Here is a 22,167-nt window from a genome sequence, read left to right on the forward strand (position 1 = left end):
AATGTCTATCAAGTTTATTTTTTTTTCGTTTTTTTGATTTTTTTTTTCAAAATTAAATAGTTGTAGATAAAGTATAGTATTCAACTTGCGTATAATGGATGTTACCCACTCAGATTACAACACTCGCTCGCTTCGCTCGCTCGTGTTGCAACTTCTTCTTCGTGGGTAACAGCCGCCATTATACGCTTGTTGAATAATATACTATTACTAAACGGTCAAATAAAGTTTTGATCAAGGAGTATTTCAAATAGTTAATTGGATGATTTTCACATTTATGAAATGTTATACCACCATTCCACAAGATATTAAGCTTTAAAATAAAGTAAATTAAAAATTATCAGAAATAAGTAAAATAGTTTATTAAAATTAAACTTTTTTACACAAAAAGGATTATTTATTAGTAAGGAGTTAATTATATCAATAGTAATAGTAAAAAGTAGTAATAGAAATATGAAAAAAGCCTTTAAACATAATATTTTTTATATAAACACTTAAATAGTAATCATTTAACTTTGGTAGGTTCCCAAGAAATGGTCGCAATTTGGACAATAATGATTAGTGTTGACGCATGTAGTCATACAATGAGGAATGCAACAGCATCTAAAACAAAAGACAAATCGTAATAAAATCAAAACACCACTCAAGTTAATAATATTTTAAATCCTTATTTCTAACTTACAAACAAGGCGATAAAAGACATGCCCAAAGATGAGTTCTAGTGGTAGCTTTCGATCTGATCCTTGTGTGTATAACATGATTGCAAAGTGGGCAGGTGGCATTTTGCGATTTTGGTCCGTATTGTACCATCGGAATATGTGCAGCAAATACAGTAGCTTGCACTAAAAAATGTACAACAAAAAGATGTAATTATAAAATTAATTAAAATATCTTATAAAATTTACTTTGGTTAACTGGTGGAGCTGATGGTAACGCCGGCATTTGTTCGGTTTCTAAAGTAGCATAAAGTGAAGGTGATGGTTTTTCCATTGTTTTATTCAATCTCGATTACAAATCAAAATTATCTGTAAATAGTTGGATTCTAACAGTTACCATAAGTACAAATATTTTCCATATAAATAGTGTGATATAAGATTGATTATCAGAATACGTTATACTATTAATATTATCTAATTTTTTTGTCTAGTTCTAGCGTCTTTAGATGCATAGCTAAACCAGAAACTTTCCAGTTCTAGTGTTAGTTCTAGTTTTAATTGTTATTCAGCGTTAGATTGTTGTATGTATATTTTTATGAAACTAAAAGTAGAACTAACACTAGATCTAGAACTAGACACATTCGGGTTTAGCCATCTTAAGATACGTATGAATAACCCCAATGTTTCTATTTCACGGTCTAGTGTTAGTTCTAATGCTAGTATAAGTACTAGTTTTAGTTATTATTCAGCGTTAGATTGTTGCATATTTTTATTGAGCTAAAACTAGAAACTAACACTAATATTGTTACACTAGACCTAGAAACGTTCTAGTTTTAATTCCCGGGATGTAGCACTTCTCTTAAACTTTACCGTTCTTGGTATAAAAATAAAGCTACGTAGATCGAACGGTGTGGATATCTGTTCGAATTTGTGTGCATTAAAATAATTCGTATAACGGATTTTTGGCTATAACGGGCATTCCTTGCCTGTATTCATCTGTTATATCGAGATTTTACTATACATATTTATATATCTTTTTAAAAGATATCACATGATATCCAACCCTACCAAAAAAATTTTATTGACAATAATATTTTCTTTAAATATCGCAAAACTTAATTAAGTTACATTTTAACTAGCTACGCATTTTTGTTATCAAAGGAAATCTATAAATACTTTATGGTTTTTAACTCTATGATTTCATTTGTGTATACATGTATAAAATCACACAACATTGTTTCAATATACATTACTACATCATTTCGTAAAGAAAGATAATTTTGTAGCTTGTAAAAGGTCATTCAAGGGCGTTCTTTATGCATTAGGACCGCGCCGTATCTTGAATGGACGATATTATGAACACATGTGGTTGAAAAAGGAATGTGGTGTAGATAATTTAAAAATAGGTCGAAATGAAGGAAGTGTAAACTTTTACCATATCAAATTAAGGATAATTAACACTTAAAAAATAAAGCAGTGCTAAAAACAATAATATTTTTTAAGATTAGTATAATTTTTACTCACTGGAAGGAAGAACGTGCACACTACAGAACTGTACGAGTGGAAGTTTATATCTGTTGTGGTATAATCTCAACCGCCAGACTACATACTCTGCAAAAATTAACGGCGTTGTGTTACTACGCCGGTTTGGATTTATAAAACAAGAAATATAGACGTATATTTATTACGTATTATTGTAAGAAAAAACCGCTGATAAGGTGTATTACCATTACGGAGATTAAAATTTGAAATAAAGGGGTTCCCCGAGAAATTGAAAGATTATTATTGTTTTGTATTAGTTATTTATACAGGGTCATCCACGACGACTGTCCATTAGAACTTTACAGGGTTCTGGCCAAAATACAAATTTGAAAATTCAGATTTAAGGTCGCCGTTCAATCACGTGATGTTCGCAAAAGTGCAAAAAAAATTTGTATAGTTCCGCTGTTGGTTAAAAGAGGTCGGTTCCTGAGTTCAATTCAGTTAAATTCAGTTATTCATAGCGACGCTTTTTTATATCAGCTTACAATTAGTCATCCTACCGTTGAATGATTTTATTCGTTATTTTATATATTCCGGTGTAGTCTTACGCGATTCCTATTCTCGATATTATTTGGTGTTTTTTTCGTGTTTTTTTGGTGTTCGAATGCCTTTTGGTTTGCGAAATCTTGAGGTTTGAAGGCCCTTTTAAAGTTATTAAACGCTTTCAAAAAACTTTATTATTTTAACTAGTCTACAAAAAAAAACATAAAATGTACATTTGACGCCACTGTATTTTTCTTATGTAGTTTGGTTCCCTAAACCCAAAAATCACATTTAAAATTTTTTCTATGGATACGTTTTGGAGATATGATTTTTTTTAGGGGTAATTTGATTATTTGCAGCAAATCTCGAGTTAGAGATGACCGAGTTGGTCGTGCTATTCATCAAACTAAAGAGTATTGTATAGCCAATAAATGGAATTAATACTTATTCCAATCGGTTTGGTAGTTTTAAAACAATGTGAAAAGGGATTTTTTTTAGACGAAATGTGAACCAAAAATTCATTCGATATCCTTGAAGACTCCGTAAAGTTTGCTCTTTTAATAAGACAACAAGGTACGCAGAATGATGGACTATGGAGAAATTACTAAAAATTATGATCTTCTATATGTAAGAGCACAGCTTTTTCCTGTACAGGTGTCCCAACGCAAAAATGGCTAAAAATTTTGGTTTATTTTATTTTTCCCGAAAACCATTAACACCAAGAAAATGAAATTTGGGAAATATGTTTAGCTTATAATAGGGCATGTTTCGAGCCTATTTGTACTTTCAATCTTCCCTTCTAAGTTACTAAACATAACCATCCCCGTTCAATTTTTGTCTAGATCTTTTTTATGACGATGATAAATACATTGGAAATATTTTATTTAGATAGACGAAAATATTCTAAAACTTTTGTTGTTCTTCGAAAAGTTAATAGTTCCTGAGAAAAAAATTAATTAAGCAGACACTAACTGTTAAGCTGTAGCGTTGTTAATCGAAAGTTGGAATGAATTTTTAAAGAAAAAATCTTAGAAGGCTTAGCAATCTTTGTCAGAAATATTTTTGACGTTTAAATGTCAGTGGTTTTCTTACTGTTATAAACTATATACCCTGTATATAGTTTGTTGGGTATATTTCTTATAGTTATTGAATAATTAACAAAAATTCTTTTTGTTCTATCTGAAACTAATGTATGTATTTAAAAGTTAATGTTGCTATAGTGATAACCATACGCATTTATAGCTAACGATAAACTTGAAATTGCTTCTAATCAAAATTCAATTCCAAATAAATCTTTAAGAATACGTTTTCAAAATTGAAATATTTATAACTACTTGATTTACATTTCATTGTTAACCTTATTTCTTCTTGGAAGGGGGAGTATTTGTAGTGTCATATCTACAAAATCCATTTCCTAAATCCAAGATACCACCATATATTTTTCCTTCGTCAAACAAAAAGATTTAGGGACCTTGTTTTTTTAAAAATATATCTTGGCAACAAAAATTTGTTATTATATAAAATTATTCATTCCACAGATTCATTCCTTTCAATAAACTCATAGAAGACACACGTGTATAAAACTGCTTGACTAATTTAATTTTGATTAAATGTTTTATTAATTATGTTGGGAAAATAAAATCTATTAACAATCCCACAACATTCAATACATCACGAAACTGTTCAAAGTTAAAATAATAAAGCAATATTTTATTCTTTAAATATCGCCATCTATAAGACGGTTGCCAAAATACCAAAGTTAGGTTGTTCAGTAGATTCCCTTACATATTTCAATAATTACGTGAAAATTGCACATTTTTAGATAAAACACAATCCTGAGATAACAACAAATCTATTATACTTGTACTGTCACGGAATCTCTTCTTATATTACACATCTAGTGAATGAAGCATTGTCACCTCGCTTAAGTGCTTAATTTGTCATAAAAGTCAGTTTTTATTACACCCTTTTTATGACAAAGTTTAGTAATTTATTATTGTTAATATAACAACTATTTTATAAAATAAATTATGTCATTCACTACTACAATATGTGTACTTCAATCCTGTGTATTTACTTTTCTGTAATAATTTGGCAGAAAGTCATAAATGTGTTAGAAAGTAACCTCTATCGGCCTATATGGGCCCATATAAAAATGGCCATTGAACGGTGACCTTAAGAGGCCTACCTAGCTGGCGAAAAATTCGAAACGAGATTCGGTCGTGAACACGCCTAATGCGGCAACACCGCTCCATGTGTACTCGATCGGGCTGGCGTGCCAGGCCGATGGCGACTAGGACTGTCCGATTGTCGGGTAATTCCCCGACAATCAGCGACGTTGATTTTATTCTTAGTTGAATGCATTTGAATACGAGTCGGGGCCGCTTTTTGGAACATAGCTGTTATTACTAGTATTTCATTATTATCGATTGTTAGTTAAAATTATATATTTTCTCGAAAAGGGATGTTGGTGGATGCCGATCTTATCAGATTCCTCATTATAAAATTTCACAGTATACCAAATTTTATCTGTATATGACAAATAACTGAAATTATTGAAGGTAATCTATACCTTAGGCATTTATTGATTTATACAGGGTGATTTATCAGTTCACCATCAAACTTTGTCATATGATAGCTAATCCAATTACAAAAAAAATTTTAATGAACATATGTCCTATTTTAATTATTTACGAAATTAACATAATTAACTGCTACATTTTTTTAAAACACATAAATATTACAAATATTGTTCAAAATAGCCTCCTTCTGAAGGAGGAATACATGCTTCACAATGACGAATTAAAGAGTTCTTCAGTCGAATTAAAATGTCTGGTTGATTTCTTGTTTCAGTAGCAGCCATTTGTATTCTGTTTAATAACTGTTCTCGTGTGTTAATTTCCACTTCATACACAATTTGTTTCATATGACCCCATAAGTAGAAATCCAATGGATTAAGATCGGGGGATCTAAGTGGCCAAGCAAATGGACCATTATTACCAATCCACTTGTTTGGAAAATATTGATTTAACCACTCGACAACTACTCTTCCGTGATGAGGTGGGCATCATTGTGCTAGTACCAGATATTTTGAATTACATTAAGAGGTATATCTTCAAGTAAATCAAAAAGAGTATTGTTCAAAAAAAATCTGTAATTTACAGCGTTCAAACGTCCATCAAGTACAAGCAAACCTAGTAAATTGTTGTTAAATATTCCACCCCAAACGTTGATGCTGAAACGTTGTTGAAATTTTCTTAGTCTAATCGCATGCGGATTTTGTAATACCCAGATATGTTCATTATGGTAATTATTTATACCATCTCGTGTAAAACATGATTTATCTGTCCAGAGAACATTTGAAATGAAGTCATTATTTTGAGCATGTTACTGCAATAACCATTCACAAAATGCTAACTGTTGCTGATTATTTCCTGGCTGTAGAGCTTGAACGTTCTGTTTACGATACGGATGAAGGACTTGGCGGTTCAATACGCGCCATGCAAAATTTTGACTTACATGTATGTTGTGTGCTATTCTTCGAGTGCTGATATAAGGATTATCAATGACAGCATTAATTACAGTTTCTTCGTCCTCTATATTAACTACATGCGGTCGAATAGGATTACCTGTTTCTCGAAGTCTTCTGAAAGAATTGCTAAAAACTGAATAATATGGCAAATGACGCTGTGGAAATCTTTCTTGATATTCTGGTACTAATTGTCGAGCATTTCAATTGCAAAAACCATACACGAAAATTATATCAGTATACTCTTCAGTGCTATAAGCGTAGATTTTGAGTTTCTTCTTGTATGTAATAATTAAACCTTACAGCAAACTGACATATTACAATGACAAGTTTTTACTGACTATTAATACATTCGCTGCAGAAAACTTTAAAGTGTTATATATATATTACATATGTCAAAGTTTAATGGTGAGCTAATAAATCATCCTGTATTTAAAGATTAAAAACGTTTACACTAGTTATCATAATTTTTGCTCTAGCAGTATATGTGGTTGAAATTATGCCACCACTTACAGAACCACCATATATTTTTATACAGGGTGCCCATTATTTATGGAATATAGTATATATCTCGGTAAATGTTGACTTTATAAAAAAACATTTTATACAAAAGTTGTTTAATATTTTATTTGTCATAATAGGACAGCAACACAACATTCAATTGTTTATATTTCAGAAAACAAATGAGCAACGAATAACACTTGAATTGTTTTAAATGGCAATGTACCCTTTTGTTAGGTTCATTTGATAGAGATTGTTTTTCTCCCTTATATCAGAAAATTTTTGAAAAAATGCAAAAGTTGTTTATTAAGAACATTTTTAGTTCTTTATGAGTTAATATATTTTTTTATTATTTATGTTGTATTATTTATTTTAAAATATACCTTTGGTATTTATTTTAATAATTAATCTAATAGTAAATGATCAGATAATTGTGCAAATATTCTCATTATTAAAAATTTATTGCCACACTTAAACATTGTTTTGCATTCTACGTAAATTAAATGTTTAAATTTAAATTAGTGATATAAAAATTTTTTGATATATCTGAAAATATTAATCGCTTCAGGTTTGTTTTTTTTGAGAGACACTACGCCGACGTCTCGGTTACCGAGAATACCAAGCTCCACTATGTCTCGGTCAATGTTTGGGACGGAGCAATATTTGCGATGTTGCCGTATTTATACTCCGAAAGCAATCAAACCCGACTAAACGTTTTAAACCCATTTTATTTAAATTTGCTGCATTTAATAAAAAAATTGAATTCTTTAAATATGATTTACTTTACAATTCACTACCTGGTGATGCATTCCGTTTTTAAAAATTTTTTAAAACGTGATTTTAGAAACGTTACGCGACATTTTTTGAAAAAACTAAATGCATCACTAAAAACTATATAAAAAAATAGAAATTTTGATGTAACAAACATACAAAAATTTTAAACGATGGCTGAATAAAATGGTATTCGTTGTTTTCGCTAATAGGTTATCCTCTTAAGTATTATCAAATGCGTTCTCTTCGACTAAAATATTTTCAAATATCTAACACTTCCGGTTATACCGGAAGTCGCAACCTACTTTGTTTTTTTAAATGGAACACCCTGTATATTTTTACATATATGGATTTGTCTGTTTTCAAGGTTTATGAATGACTTTACTTTTTGCAATTTGATTAGGCCGTTCTCGAGTTATTCGAATTTTTCTAGAAAAATCTGCTCCAGCAGACATTTATTCAAAAAATCAGAGAACACTCGGTTTTTGGGGTATCAATTTAGGATTCAGAACATGCTTAAGCAACATGATGGAGTATGTTTTGGTGCCGAGTATGGCTGTCTAGAACGTTTGGTCACTTTACTATGGCACGTTACCTTTTCGAAACTTGGAAATACCATAACTTCATTTCTTTAAATGGCACCCCCCATATTTTATTACTTAGTCGTCTTCGGTGTCTCATTTTACATCTTTTATATCCCATATGTCCTATACCTAACATTTATAGTTTGGGAAATAATTAAGGTTTATTGAAAAATGCACACAAATATCGATATTTAACCTAGTGTGTCATGAATACCTAGTGCGATCTAGTGAATAACCGAATGAAGTGGAGGTTTGAAAATTTGCAGACTTGTGATGTTTGATGCCAGCTTTTTAACTAAAGTATTTTCAGGTCCGGGTACTTGTGGTTATACCGGAAGAGGTGACAATTTTCATATTTTAAATGGAACACTCTGAGTTTTATAACATTTTTCAATCAAAAATGTCAACTACAACGTTACTTTTTATAATTTATAATTCATCTACTTTGACCGTCGGAAAAAAAATTTTGTGTTGGGAATGTTGTTGTGGTTATGTATTATCAGAGGATCAGTAAGGAAAGAGTACAGTTTGACATTTGCTAAAGCTATGGAAGCTAAGCTATTTGGAATTTAGTAATGAGGATTATTTGAATTTGATAATAATTTATGGAGAGTGCAACCAAATAATTGCGCGTATGTGTCGGCTGCAACATACAGGAGCCTAAAATTGAACAAAAATTTCAAAAATGTAATGAAATACAGGATGTTCTATTTGAAATATGAAAATTGTCACCTCTTCCGGTGTAACCGCAAGCACCCGGAACCTGAAAATATTTTAGTAAAAAGCTGGCATCAAACACAGAAGTCTGCAAATTTTCAAAAGGCCAGTTCATATGGTTATACACTAGGTCACACTAGGTATTCATGGGACAGGACACTAGGTTAAATATCGATATGATATGTATGCATTTTTCAAAAAACCATAATTATCTCCCAAACTATAAATGTTAGGTATAGGATATATGGGATATAAAAGATGTAAAATGAGACACCGCAGACGACTAAGTAATAAAATATGGGGGGTGCCATTTAAAAAAATGATGTTATGGTATTTCCAAATTTCGAAAAGTTAACGTGCCGTAGTAAAGTGACCAAACAATCTAGACAGCCGTATTCGGCACCAAAACATACTCCATCATGTTGCTTACGCATGTTCTGAATCCTAAATTGATATCCCAAAAATCGAGTGTTCTCTGATTTTTTTAACAAATGTCTGCTGGAGCAGATTTTTCTAGGAAAATTCGAATAACTCGAGAACGGCAGAATCAAATTGCAAAAAGTAAGATATTAAAGAAAAGGAGCGAAATTTGTTTGTTTGAAGATACAAGTTTCAAAAAAGCAGCTACGGCAAAAGAAAGACTGCTCTTGACGCTTCGCTTTCTTGCAATAAATGATTCCTATGTCAGCCTTAAATATTTATTCAAAAGTTCAACATCTGCAATATGTTACGTCATTCCCGAGGTATGCACGACGATAATTGATGCTTTGAAGGAGAATGTTCAGGTAAGTTAAATAAAAAGCATTTGATTGTTATAGATTGTCGTTTGTTATATTAAATGTTTATGCATGATTAGATCATGCATGCTTCTAAATATTAATTATGTTTTAAATTTGGAATTTTCTGAATCCCCTGAGTTTAAAAGTGTCAGTTGTTAATGGGCGTCTAAATGATATACTTGAATAAAGAACTGCTGGTGATGATGATAACGTCGTTGGAATCTGTGGATTTGAAAAACTTCTAGGCACGTCATATTTCTGATATCCGCATCAAAAATAATGTTATTCATTAAATTTTGCACTATTTTTGAGCATCGATCCGAATAGCAGTCCAGCTTACTTGCTACATATATGATTATTGTTTTTGACAAATTTGTTGGCCATAGAGTTTTAGAATACGTTCGCCTCATCAATTATGGGATCATGCCTCGGTCTTTTTCATACTTGTTTGGCAGTTTTAGTAATGTTGGTATTCCTACTTTGATGCTCTTTTCTTTTTGCATGATTTTGCAGGATTTTTGGTTATAGTTGGATTACCGTCAATCATTTCATTTTCTTTCATTCTAAAACAATCGTAAAAACAGTTATTGATAAAGTTACTAAGTTATCATTTGTTGTTTATTTCAGAAGACGAAAAATCCTGAAGAATTGTTACAAATAACTAGAGGATTTGAACAAAGATGGAATTACCTCAATTGTTTAGGTGCAAAAACGACAATCTTAAATTTATATTCAAATGAAATGTGTATTACAGACGTGGGAAGAAGAAAAAAAACTGGTAACATAGCAAACTGTCTCGGTACTACCTAAATCCAAGAATTAATCCAAGTGAATGGTTCTAAATTAACTTGGTAAAAGAGATAAAACCTAAACAATTGCTGAAAAGAAAACAGTCGCTGAAAAGAAAAGAAGTGTCATAAATGCCACTAAGCTAAAAAAATTAAAAAAAAACACAGATAATACGCAATAAAAGACGTGGGGAATCTCTGCCGGGCCCTTAAAATTAACGTCAATACTGGACGTGAGTATTGAAATTTGACGCCCGTAGTAAATGGAAAATTAAGGTCATGCTGAAAAACCACCATACGAACACTGGTCCAGATAACATCAAAAGTGATGTCACTCAATGTGACCAATAAAATCATAAATGTGCAAAACAGGGAAATAGTAATTAATGCCAAACTCCTGCTATTTATGGTGCTCTAGGACAATACAGAGAGCACTGAAAACTCCTCATAATAAATTACGAGCAGAAGTTCAAAATGAAAATAGAGGAAATACAAAGGAACAAATGCAAGAAATTCAGGAGATATGGGCATACGAAAATATTCTGTAGTTACGCAGAAGTGAATAATGCACAAAAAACCAATCATTGGAGAAGTTTGCTAGGCCCAGGAGACATAAACATATAAAAAAATTCTATAGACACGCAGCAGTTTGTGTGAAAAGCCCAGAAAACTATTCGTCGGAGAAGTGTGCTAGGTTCAGAAATGTAGTGGAGTCGCAGAAATGGCGGGAAAACTTAGGCAACCTATAAAAAGCATCAAAATTTAGGAGTTTTTCTGCAAAAAAGTGTCTAGCGAAACTACATATTGATACGCACAATATTCACACCCTTTACATTAACGGAGTTCCCGTCCATAGCCACTTGGATTCTATCCACAATAGCTCAAATTCATAACATAATCTCATCATTCTTCATACTCTCAGCAATCCCCTAAGTGATAATTGTACCTTTACGACCTCTCATGGCCCATATCAGTAACTTTTCAACTTTTTGCAGTTACTTCAAGGGGTCTGTTTCGACAGAGACTCCAGACGGATGTCGTAACTTTACACTGTCTCACTTCCCATTCAGTGCCGGAGCTGTTCCACCCCTGCACAGAACTTTACGAGTCTCCTTTTACACAATACGGTGGTGCATTTACTACTTCTCACCGACACGTAACCTAGCTCACTACATTAAACACAACGATAATATAAACGTAAGAGCCCATTTGCTTACTCTGCTGATAGTAGAGCTTACTCTGCCCTTTTTCTGTTTCAGATCCAAGCGCGAAGGCCATAAGGGCCCCTGGACTGTACCATCGCAGAACGGCATTTTGGCAATACAACTCAGCTGTAAGTATACCTTCCCTCTCCCACATTTAACCTCTGTGCTTTGTTTCAGAACCAGTCCCGAGGACTATGAGGCACCCCAAGGTTTATAGAACATAAGGTTACCTCATTCCCTATGCCTCTGTAGTATCGATTATTACCCCGCAAATTGACGTCACTGGTTCGATACAGTCAGAATAAAAGAAAGCCTATACTGTGGTACAGTCTATATAAAACATTTAAACCTCGCATCGTGTTGTGTTGTTCATAGAACCAGCTACGTCACTGACCCACCTTGCCTCTCAGAGGAGGAGAATCGGTATTGGGTAACCTTATGTTCTATAGACCTTGGAGGCACCCCAGGACTGTAGCATCACAGGATGGCATCGCGGCGACACAACATACTACATATCGACAAACGGCCGGCACTGGCACTAATCACCAAACTGCTCTAGTGGAAGATAAAGAATCACCAGTCATACAAATATTGCCACAGATGACGGCCAGAATGGATGAGTTCTCATAGACTCGTGCGTATAGAAACCAGATAAATCAGACTATCTATCCAGAAAACAGTGCGAATGGAGGAAGTGCAGAAGTAATTCCTGAAAAGATTGCGCACTGTCAAGATTTATCGATACAAAGAAACGATTTCTTTCCAAGTTACCCTTTATTGCCCACCTAGTCCTAAAACATTATGTCTTGTCTATTGTGGGTGAAAGGGGAGGTAGAATGTAATGATTGAAATACGTTCTTTTCCCGCTTGCTATAATCGCCGTTATCATTAGCTGCTCCCTGATTGAAGGTTAAATGGATGTAAAAATTAAAGTGCATCTTCGTATTTTCATTTTAGAAAAGTATTTCCTTACGCAAAAGTCGAAAAAAGATTTTTTTCGGACACTCACTGGAAATGCCTATATTTCCTTATTACAAATCGTAAAGAAAAGTACCTAATTTCTTTATAGCAACCAAATAAACAATTAATTATTTATTAGAATAAATATTAAACGTACAATTATTAAGGTTAGAGAAGCTTATACTTGATGTACACTGTTGTAACTGTAAATCACCACATGTTAGTGACGATTTTGATAACACCTCCTGATGAACTCCTGATGAATCACTACTTTATTTTTTTTGTTTGGTTGCTGTAGTGAGGGAAACGGCAGAAACGACAATTTGATTCTCGTCGTGTACTTTTTAAATAATTTCTTATAAAATGTAGGTAATTCATTTAAATTGAGTGTCCGAAAAAACTTCATGTATTATTCTTAAAGAAAAGTAACTTCTTCTTTACTCATCGCGTTTCTAATTCGCGATTCGTAAAGAAAAAAGTATACTTTCTTTACTTATAATACAAATAACTATTTTTTATCATCATTGTCGTGTCAGATGTCTTGTGGAGATTGCGTTTGGTATTTTGATTCGACAATGTAATTTACACTTGCAAGCACTGATCAGAAATCGTCAGATTTGTTCCGATCAAATATTCTTCCAAATTATCGCCGCAGCCACATGACCGTTGCATGACCGCAGGAAGACCGTATGTATGTGTGACCGTGACTTTATCGTTCGTTAATTGATAGTGTGAATAAGCTTTTCATATTGAATATTTCAAAGATATACAATTAACTTAATCATATTTAAATATAAACAACTGTGTGGTGTGTGAGTGCTGCTTTGATGATTAGGAAGATCGTGTGTGTTACAATTAACCAGTGCATGAACTTCAAAGTTTTCATTTTTTTTTGTATTTATCTTCGTAAATATTTAAAAATTGTTCTCGGTATTATTCTTAAATTCAAATTAAGAAATATAATTAATTCTTTTTTTAAGAAAGATGTATCTCTAACATTACAATACTCTAATGTCCTTAAATAAATATGTTAAGAAAATAATATTCAAATAAACTACTGTATAATATGTGATAATAATTTTATTCTTAATTATACAAGAATTACATAAGAATTATGTATTATAAAAACTTACTATAGATATAAATATAAACCGAATACACACTAAAAATGTTTAAAGTTATTAACTTTGGTAAGTACCAAGGAATGCGCTACAGTTTGGACAGTAGTGATTTGTGTTCATACATGAATCCATACAGTATGGTATACAACAACATGGCCAACATCTAAAACAAAAAATCCATTAAATATTTTTAAATTTGACAGGAAACATTATGACATTTTTTTTTACTTTCAATTAACCAGAAACAAATAGATATTTACCCGCATATGAACAGACAAAATGCCCACAAATGAGTTTTTGAGGTCGCTTTAGATTCCGTTTTGGTTATAATTCTGTTATTACAACTCGGACATGTTACATTTTGTTGTTTTGGTCCATACTGGGTCAATGGAGCAACAGAATGTAAAACTGTGGTTGTGTGAACTAAAAAATCAAAAATTAGTTAATGATTTGACAAATAATTATTTTTCTTCTACAACAGTAAAAATTTGTATCATAATTTTTCAGTTATATACTATAATTGCAGAGTTATAAAGCGCGAAAATGACAAATGTTATAGAGATTTCTTCTCCACCGAAAAATTAATTAAGATTAATTAGTTCACGTGGCAGCCATGGGTTCACCTTTGTCACCTGTAATGGCCAATTTTTACAGGGAGATGTTTAAGAAAGAAGCATTAAAGAAGAGTTCGTGGAATCCAAAGCTATGGCTCCGTTACGTAGATGATACCTTCGTGATTTGGCAATTGGGCAAAGAGCGATTCCAGAAATTCTTAGACCATTTAAACTCACGACACCCTATCATAAAATTTACCATGGAAACGGAAGCTACAAAACGGTTAGCTTTCCTGGATGTATGGAACTGGAACTGGAAGAAAACACACACGAACAGGTATCAGGCTTCATCCCGTCAACATCCACAACAGGATAAGTCGGTGATCCAAGCCTTGGTCCAACAAGCAAAACGGATATGCAACAAAAAGAATTTAACGAAAGAAGGATTTCTACAAGATGTACTCCAGAAGAACGGCTACACTTTGAGGGATATCTAGCGACCCACCAAACAACGCAAACTGAGGGAAGACGTGGTAAGTATTGCACCAGCTGGTTTTATCTGCCTCCGATATGTTTCAAGTGTGACGGAGCAGATTCCGAGGTGCCTAAAGAAGAACGATATCGATAAGACAAAGTGGTAGCAAGAACCGGACATTATTTCCAAAGGATGACAAGAAAGGTGATAGAAATTTTTCGATTTAGGAACAACATGAATAGAGAAGACGATCGGGAACTCAGCCGCACATGGAAGATGTTAGTTAACTCAACGAAGCCTTCTCTCTGATCTGAGAAAATCAATTTAGATTAAATATCTCTTCATATCTATATTATCAAACTCAGTATAATTTCCTAAATATTGTATTATTTTTAGAAAATGATGCAGTTTGTTAGCTAAATAATTTATTCCTGAAAAATGGTTCAAAGTCAAGCATCGAATTATGCATCATTTTAAAAAGGGAGTTTTCAAGCTTTAAATTGTTGTTCAAATTATTTTTCCTATGTTGTCAAACTCTAACTGATTTCGTCACTACGATCTAGTTTCTGAGGCAGGTTGCAATATGGCAACCTAAACGTTAAACACTTTTTCAAAAGACGCATGACTTAACAGGGAAGTTTCTAGTTCTAAGTCTAGTGATAATGTTAGCTTTCAACTTATAAGAAATTAAATGTTTACTAATTTTGTTACAAGTACCATTTATAAAGAAAAACATTTTTGCAAAACCCGAGTTGAAGTACTACTTGAAAGACTGTTGTGAATTTTTAAAATCTTCTCCTTAAATCCTCCTTGTATAATCAAGATGCGTTATAAATTCAGAATAATTTTGGAAGATTTCTAATATAACTTCGAAATAACACTCTTAATAAACGATCAGGTTTATTAAAGAACTAACCTACAACAACAACCTCCAAGACCATGGGAGTGGCAACAGTTAATTTGTTTGATAAGGGCAGAATTGAATATCAATCACTCCCTTTCAGAACATCCATATTAAATAACAGGAAGTAAATATGATAAATAAACTTTTTAATTCACGTTTTGTTAGAAATATAGTTAGAAAAAGTACAGAAAACTGGAGATGGGAGGGAAAAGAGATCGAGGAGGTTAGGAAGTATATTTACTTGGGGTATATGTTCAGGGAGGACAACAGGGAGGGGTCGCATGTGATAGCTATGGCAAAAAAGGCGAATAAGGTGATGGGACAAGTATGGGGTTGGGGGAAGAGAGTCTTTGGAAGGAATGTGGCAGCGAGGAAGATTATGTTTGAAGGTCTGGTTAGCAATGTGATGATGTATGGAGCAGAGATATGGGGATGGAGAGAGCAGGCAATGCTGGAGGACGTGCAAGCTAGATACTGGAGATGGGTGCTTGGGTGGCGAGAGAAACACCGGGGTATATAGTGAGGGAAGAGGTAAAGGTGGATAAGATCAGAGTGGAGGCGGGCAGGAGAGCAGTGAAATATGAAGAAAGAATAGAAGGGAGGCCAAACTGCGGGATCTTGGGGAAGTGTTGGAGGGAAATTAGAGAGGGAAAGATCAGATATGGGAAAGGAGACAGAGACAATTATTATAGACGAGCGGGCTACTCGGTAACTGAGATAAATAGTAGACGAAGGGTGGGTAGGGAGATCTGGAGGGAGTTAAGAGATAGAGATCGAGATGTGCAGAGACAGGAAAGAAGGACACAAATAAAAGAGGGAGGTATAACGAAAGGTATAGGGACATAATTACGGAGGGGCTGCCTAGATACTTGTTATTGGAAGGAGATGAGGAAGGGAAGAAGTTGGTGGCTAGGTTCCGTTGTGGAAACGAAGAGAGAGCTAACAGATACTGGATGGCCGATGAGGAGAGGTGGTGTAGGCTATGCAGGGAGGAATGGGAAACGTTGGAACATATGTTGAATGGGTGCAGTGAGTTGAGGGAGGAGGAGTTGGACCGAGGGCAGATCTTAGGTGAGGGGGGAGAGGGGAAACGATGGATGAGAATGGTTGTGGGGGTGAGGAGATAAAGGGATGGATGAGGGGATGATTGGGCCGAGGAGCCGAGGGTATGGAAATGGAGGAAGAGGGTAGAGGGTGAAAATAATATACTAATAATATATATTAGAATGTATTAAGAGGAAAATTGTAAATATCAAAAACAATAAAATGATTATTATTGTTAGAAATATGACGACGGAAAAGTGTAAAAATTTAAATTTAAACAGAATTTGAGAAAAAGAAAATTTTTAAAATTACCTTGCTGTACCGGAACACTTTGTGGTGGTGCATATGATGGTACATCACTTTGTGTTGGAGTATATTGTGGTGGTGCATATTGTGGTGGAGCAAGATCTGGTGGTGAAACTCCGGGTGGAGGAGGATTTTGTGGACATGGCATGTACTCTGTTTGACTCATATTTGATTTCTCCATTGCTATCTTCTAAAGATCTAAAAGAAACGTAAAAATGTTTTGATATTAATATGAAAGATTGTTCTTTAAATAAATGTAAAAATTTGGACACTTGATATCTACAGGTGTTTCAAAACAACGTTTAGAAATTTATAGAGCGTATACTACAGTCAAAAACACGTTGAAAAGTCTTAATCAACATTGATGTGATAATTACATCAAGTAATTATTTATATTATAATAATATTATTTCTTTTATGGCGCTTTTTCAGCGAGAAAAAGTAACAAGATTAATTTGTATGTTTAGACTGGTTTCGACTTGATAATAATATTTTGTTTATTTATTTTTCGTTTTTTATGGCAACCAGCCACAAATATTCCCCTCTCCAGAGAAAAATTACTATTCATTTAAATGAAACATTTAAATTGTTTTTTCTTTTAACTTGTTCTATGTATGAACTATTTAAAAGAAAAGCAGGTTTCAGTTTGTCAACACTAATGAGTTGTTCTCGATTTTCTTTAAAAATGCAAAAAGTTTTAGGAAATTTTTTAATAATTTTAAATGGTCCTTCATACCTTGCAGAGAAGAAGAAGAAATCTGATTTCTCTAGATCTTTATGTAAAAAAGGTTTATTAAGGGAATGATGACGCATCGTGGTTGATCTCAAGTTTGCAAAATGATTTAGTAAACTGATAAGAAGTGGAGACGTATCAATTGAACTATGAGAACTTAAGAAAAATTAACCTGGGAGTCTCAAGGGTTGACCATAAACTAATTCAGGATATGAACAACCTAAATCTTCTTTTATGGTTGAACGTAAACCAAGAAGCATAATAGGTAATTCATCTTTCCAATGAGTTGTATTCCCTCTAGCAATTAATGCAGTTTTTAAAGTTCTATGGAATCTTTCGACAATACCATTGCTTTGATGATGGTATGTTGAAGTGTGAATTTGAAACGAACCAAAATACTTATTAAATTCTTTAAATAATTGAGATTCAATAGAGTCAATTGAGAATTCCAAAACGTGAGAAGTAGTGAACGTAAAGTGTTTTAGTTGATGCAGTAATTGATGAAAAAGGAAAAGCTTCTGTCCATCTTTCAATTATTGTTAAAATGTAAGAACAACCACCAGAAGGAAGAAGGGGACCTACAATATCAATGTGAATATGTTCAAAACGGCCTTTAGGAATATCAATCTTCATAATTGGAGATTTTGTATGTCTTTGGATTTTTGAAATTTGACATTTAACACATGCTTTTGTCCAAAGAGATATATTGGAATTCATATGAGGCCAAAAATATCTTGTGTTGATTAATTTTTTAGAAGCTCTTATACCTGGATGAGAAATACTATGTAAGTCAGTGAAAATCGAATGACGTAATTTATCTGGAATATAAACACGTTGATGGGAAGGTGAAGAAATTTCACACCAAATTGGAATATTAGAAAATGGAATTGTTTCTTGTTTTAGACGAAATTTAGAATTAGGATTACAATTTTGAGTTTTAAGTAATTCTTGGAGTTGTTGATCTGTAGACGGAGCTTGTTGCAAAGTTTGAAAGTTCAGTTCGTACAAATCAAAAGAATCAGCATTGTTCTCTAACCTTGATAGAGCATCGGCAACAATATTGTTTTCACCCTTAATGTAAGCAATATCTGTTGAGTTATAAAGATAAGGTTAAAGGCTTATGATCTGTGCAAATTTTAAATTGATAGCCTTCTAAGAAATGGCGAAAATGTTTAATAGCTAAATAGATGGCTAAAAGTTCACGATCATAAATAAGTTGAATATTTTATTTGACTAGGGGAAAGTTTTTTTGAGAAAAATGCAATTGGTTGTGAAATGTTGTTGATCGATTGTTCTAACGTTGCTCCAATGGCATAATTGGAAGCATTGGTGGTAAGAATCAATTTGGCAGACGGGTTAGTGTGAGCTAAAATTGTAGCGTTAGCTAATGAAGATTTTGCCTTTTGAAAACTTTCTTCACATTCATTTGGCCAAGAAGAAATATTTTTTTGTTTAAGATTTTGAAGTGATGTTGATAGAGAATGAAGAGGATCGAGTAGTTGAGAAAAATTTGGAACGAACCTATGATAAAAATTTATCATCCCGATAAATCTTTGTAATTGTTTTAAAGTTTTTGGAATTGGGAAATCATTGATAACCGATATTCTTTCATTTGAAGGAAGAATTCCTTTTGAAGAGACAGTGTGACCTAAAAAATTTAATTGTGAAACTCCAAACTCACATTTTGAGAGTTTAAGACTAATACCATATTGGTCTAATCGATTAAATAGTTGCTTAAGATGATCTAAATGTTCATAAAATTGAACGCCACAAACATCATCATTTGATCTGAATGATATGGCCAATATGGTGTTAATCCACGGTTAATATGGTGCCAATGGGAATGGTTTGAGTACGTCATTTATATGCGGAAATATTTTCCAATCAGCAACTATCGTCACATGTAATGTTTCAAACAGTTTTTCACAGAAGCTGCTGAACGTCCACTAACTAACTCGCGTAACTCACATTCTGTTCACTGATGAAGCTGGTTGTACGAGAAATGAAATATTCAAATTACATAATCATGTGGGGTCTGACGAAAATCGTCGAGCCGTTGTGAACCAGATATCAACATCGTTTTACTCTAAATATCTGGTTAGGCATCATAGGGGATAGGTTGTTAGGACTGCTGGCACATGTTAGGACGATTTTACCACAACCGTGCAACAGTTATACACATACTTTGATTTCCTGGAAAACACTCTTCCTAGACCTTTGAGAGTAACTAACATTCCTTTCGGTGATGAAGCTAGTTTTACCAAAAATGAAATTTAAAAAACAACGGAGAATAGAGGATACGGCACAACGACGAACTATATGAGATATGACAACACACAAAATTAATGAGGCTCTGCTGGGCAGAGACACGTACCCTAAAGAAAGTGTTTCTGAGACAAATAGGAAGAAGACGCACGACTGGTAGACCAAGAGCATGATGGGGAGACAACGTGACCAGAGACGCTCGAGAGATTCTCGCGATGAGAAGCTGGAAAAGGGTGACCAGAAACCGAGTCGAAGCATAGAGGCGAAGCAAGGCTCGATTTGGACTGTAGCGCCATTGAAGATGAAGATTAGCAGTATTTAATATTTTTCCCACAGTAGGTATCTAGTCTTAGGATAACAGCATCTAGACCACCATTAGCACTATCTAGGTCTCTTCCAATAGTATCTAGATTTCTGCCAGCAGTAAGTAAGTAATTCGTCTTATGCTTCTGTAATCAGTACACACTTTCAGCGGTATCTAGTCCTCTGCCAACAGTACCTTGTCTTCTTTCAGTAGTACCTTTGAACAATCGGGGAGATTTGCGCCAACGAATAGAACAGTGTTTGAAAGGGTGCAGGTTTGCTTTTAATGCAGAACTAGTAACTGTATTGATGCGTGTGTGCGATATTTTGCACAAAATATAAGAAGCAATAAAACCATTATAATAACAAATAAAACAATTTATTACTATTTGTTATAATTATTGTGATATGCAATAGAATCGTTTCATTAAGTCGTTTCAACTTGCTTTCGTTCGTAGTATACGCCCTATAAATGCTTGTGTATAAACGTTGTTTTGAAACACTCTGTATAAAGATATAAGTTCAGAATACCCGGCAATACGTTATAACAGCTCAATAAATATTTATCAAAGATTGCTTCTACAATTTCAAAATAGGTTTTATAATGTAAATCTAAAAACAAGATGCTTACTTTTATATTTTAAGGCTATAATAAATCGTTGTATATAAAGTTACATTTTCAAGGTTAAACTAAAATGCACCAACTTAAATTTTTTTAAAGTATTTCAGGAAAACTGTAATCTTAATATGTTTTCTACGAATTTTATACATTATAAATAAGATTAGTCATAGTGGCATAAGTTTATGATGAAATATTTCAAGTATTTTGCTAGCATAGGTATATTCTTGTTGCACTATTTATTTGATTCCGTCAGACCGTATTTCTGTTATCAAACTTATGAAGGGAGTGATAAACTGTGTAAATAATAAATCATGAGTACTAATTTAGACTATGCCATTGCAAAATCAAAAACGATACTAAAGTAAAATCATTAATGTGAATTAAATGTTGGCATATAGAGCTACTTATAATTTCCAAAAAAATAACAGAGTTTGATATGATTTTATTATTTTTGCGCCATCATAGTAAAACATCTCTAAAAAGTATTTTGTGTCAAATCAGCACGTTGTTTTGTCTTTAATTGGCTAACGATAGTTCATAGATGAGAAATCTAATTAATTTCAAAATTATTACAAAAGACACTTACTTATAAAAAAGGCACACTTATAACTACGAAAATTAATATTTAAAATTTAAAACGTAATCAAAAACGTACTCACTTAAAGAGCAAAAACCTTATTCACTTAAAGAGAAATTTACACTATTACTGGTGCTAATAAAGCAGTCTGGTTTGTATGAAAACGTTCTTTATGAAGTGAGCGTTAAATCTATCCCCCCTTTTACTTCTTATCTAACTTCAATAATAATTTAAATATCCTTTCGCGAGGTTTACGTACTGAAAATACTTACGTAGTATTTGAGATGTACTTTAAAAGAAAATTATAATTAATGGAATATAATAAAACCGTTATATTCCTTCTTACCACTAGAAAGCTTACAAATAAGACGAGCTACCAACGATTCAAAACGTTCAAGCAAAATTATGGTGCAACCCATCTAGACTTAGCCAAAAAAAATATGCTTAGAGAATCTGGTGTTCATGAATGTGTTGATTTTTTTAATAATTTTTTCATTTGTTGTGATTTGTTATTGTTATTATCTTAATGCCGTGTTTCAACATTTTCATTTTTTAATCTTTGACGTCGTGCCAGAAGACGTTTTCTTTAAAACTAAACGATCATAGAACATGGAAAATCATTGCAAACTTTGTCTAAAATAGTCTGTTTAATCGCTCAGCAATAGAGTTTTGTTGTGGTGTATAGCTAGAACTATATTCTTGGATTTCCTTCACATGTTTTTAACTTTCTCAATGTTTCCACTACGTGGCT

The 22,167-nt window shown here is 33.0% G+C and overlaps 2 protein-coding genes across 3 annotated transcripts; both read right to left on the minus strand.

Annotated features, from left to right (window-relative positions):
• Positions 1–344: 344 nt before the first annotated feature.
• LOC111429530 (lipopolysaccharide-induced tumor necrosis factor-alpha factor homolog) lies at positions 345–2,268 on the minus strand. Its single transcript, XM_023065476.2, has 4 exons — positions 2,178–2,268; positions 903–1,022; positions 680–839; positions 345–600 (listed from the first exon to the last, which is right to left on the minus strand). Exons 2-4 carry the CDS (start codon positions 985–987, stop codon positions 507–509), a joined length of 339 nt encoding a protein of 112 aa, XP_022921244.1. The 5' UTR covers positions 988–1,022; positions 2,178–2,268; the 3' UTR covers positions 345–506.
• An 11,306-nt stretch (positions 2,269–13,574) lies between these two features.
• On the minus strand, positions 13,575–21,617 carry LOC111413088 (lipopolysaccharide-induced tumor necrosis factor-alpha factor homolog). Of its 2 annotated transcripts, none has more exons than XM_023043939.2 (4): positions 21,426–21,617; positions 16,923–17,114; positions 13,894–14,056; positions 13,575–13,796 (listed from the first exon to the last, which is right to left on the minus strand). In XM_023043939.2, exons 2-4 carry the CDS (start codon positions 17,095–17,097, stop codon positions 13,694–13,696), a joined length of 441 nt encoding a protein of 146 aa, XP_022899707.1. In that variant the 5' UTR covers positions 17,098–17,114; positions 21,426–21,617; the 3' UTR covers positions 13,575–13,693. The 2 variants fall into 2 exon arrangements, with proteins under 2 accessions (XP_022899707.1, XP_022899701.1); XM_023043933.2 differs by having other exon boundaries at positions 21,499–21,601.
• Between the last annotated feature and the right edge of the window lie 550 nt (positions 21,618–22,167).

Source organism: Onthophagus taurus, chromosome 1 (assembly GCF_036711975.1).
Source record: "Onthophagus taurus isolate NC chromosome 1, IU_Otau_3.0, whole genome shotgun sequence".
Lineage (NCBI taxonomy): Eukaryota > Metazoa > Arthropoda > Insecta > Coleoptera > Scarabaeidae > Onthophagus > Onthophagus taurus.

Coding starts and splice junctions, on each gene's coding strand:
- LOC111429530 (XM_023065476.2), bottom strand. CDS start 987: ATGGAAAAACCATCACCTTCACTTTATGCTACTTTAGAAACCGAACAA. Junction 840..902: donor AGCTCCACCAGTTAACCAAA/GTAAATTTTATA, acceptor TACATTTTTTAG/TGCAAGCTACTGTATTTGCT. Junction 601..679: donor TGTCTTTTATCGCCTTGTTT/GTAAGTTAGAAA, acceptor CTTTTGTTTTAG/ATGCTGTTGCATTCCTCATT.
- LOC111413088 (XM_023043939.2), bottom strand. CDS start 17,097: ATGGAGAAATCAAATATGAGTCAAACAGAGTACATGCCATGTCCACAA. Junction 14,057..16,922: donor AAGTGTTCCGGTACAGCAAG/GTAATTTTAAAA, acceptor TTGATTTTTTAG/TTCACACAACCACAGTTTTA. Junction 13,797..13,893: donor TTTTGTCTGTTCATATGCGG/GTAAATATCTAT, acceptor TTTTTGTTTTAG/ATGTTGGCCATGTTGTTGTA.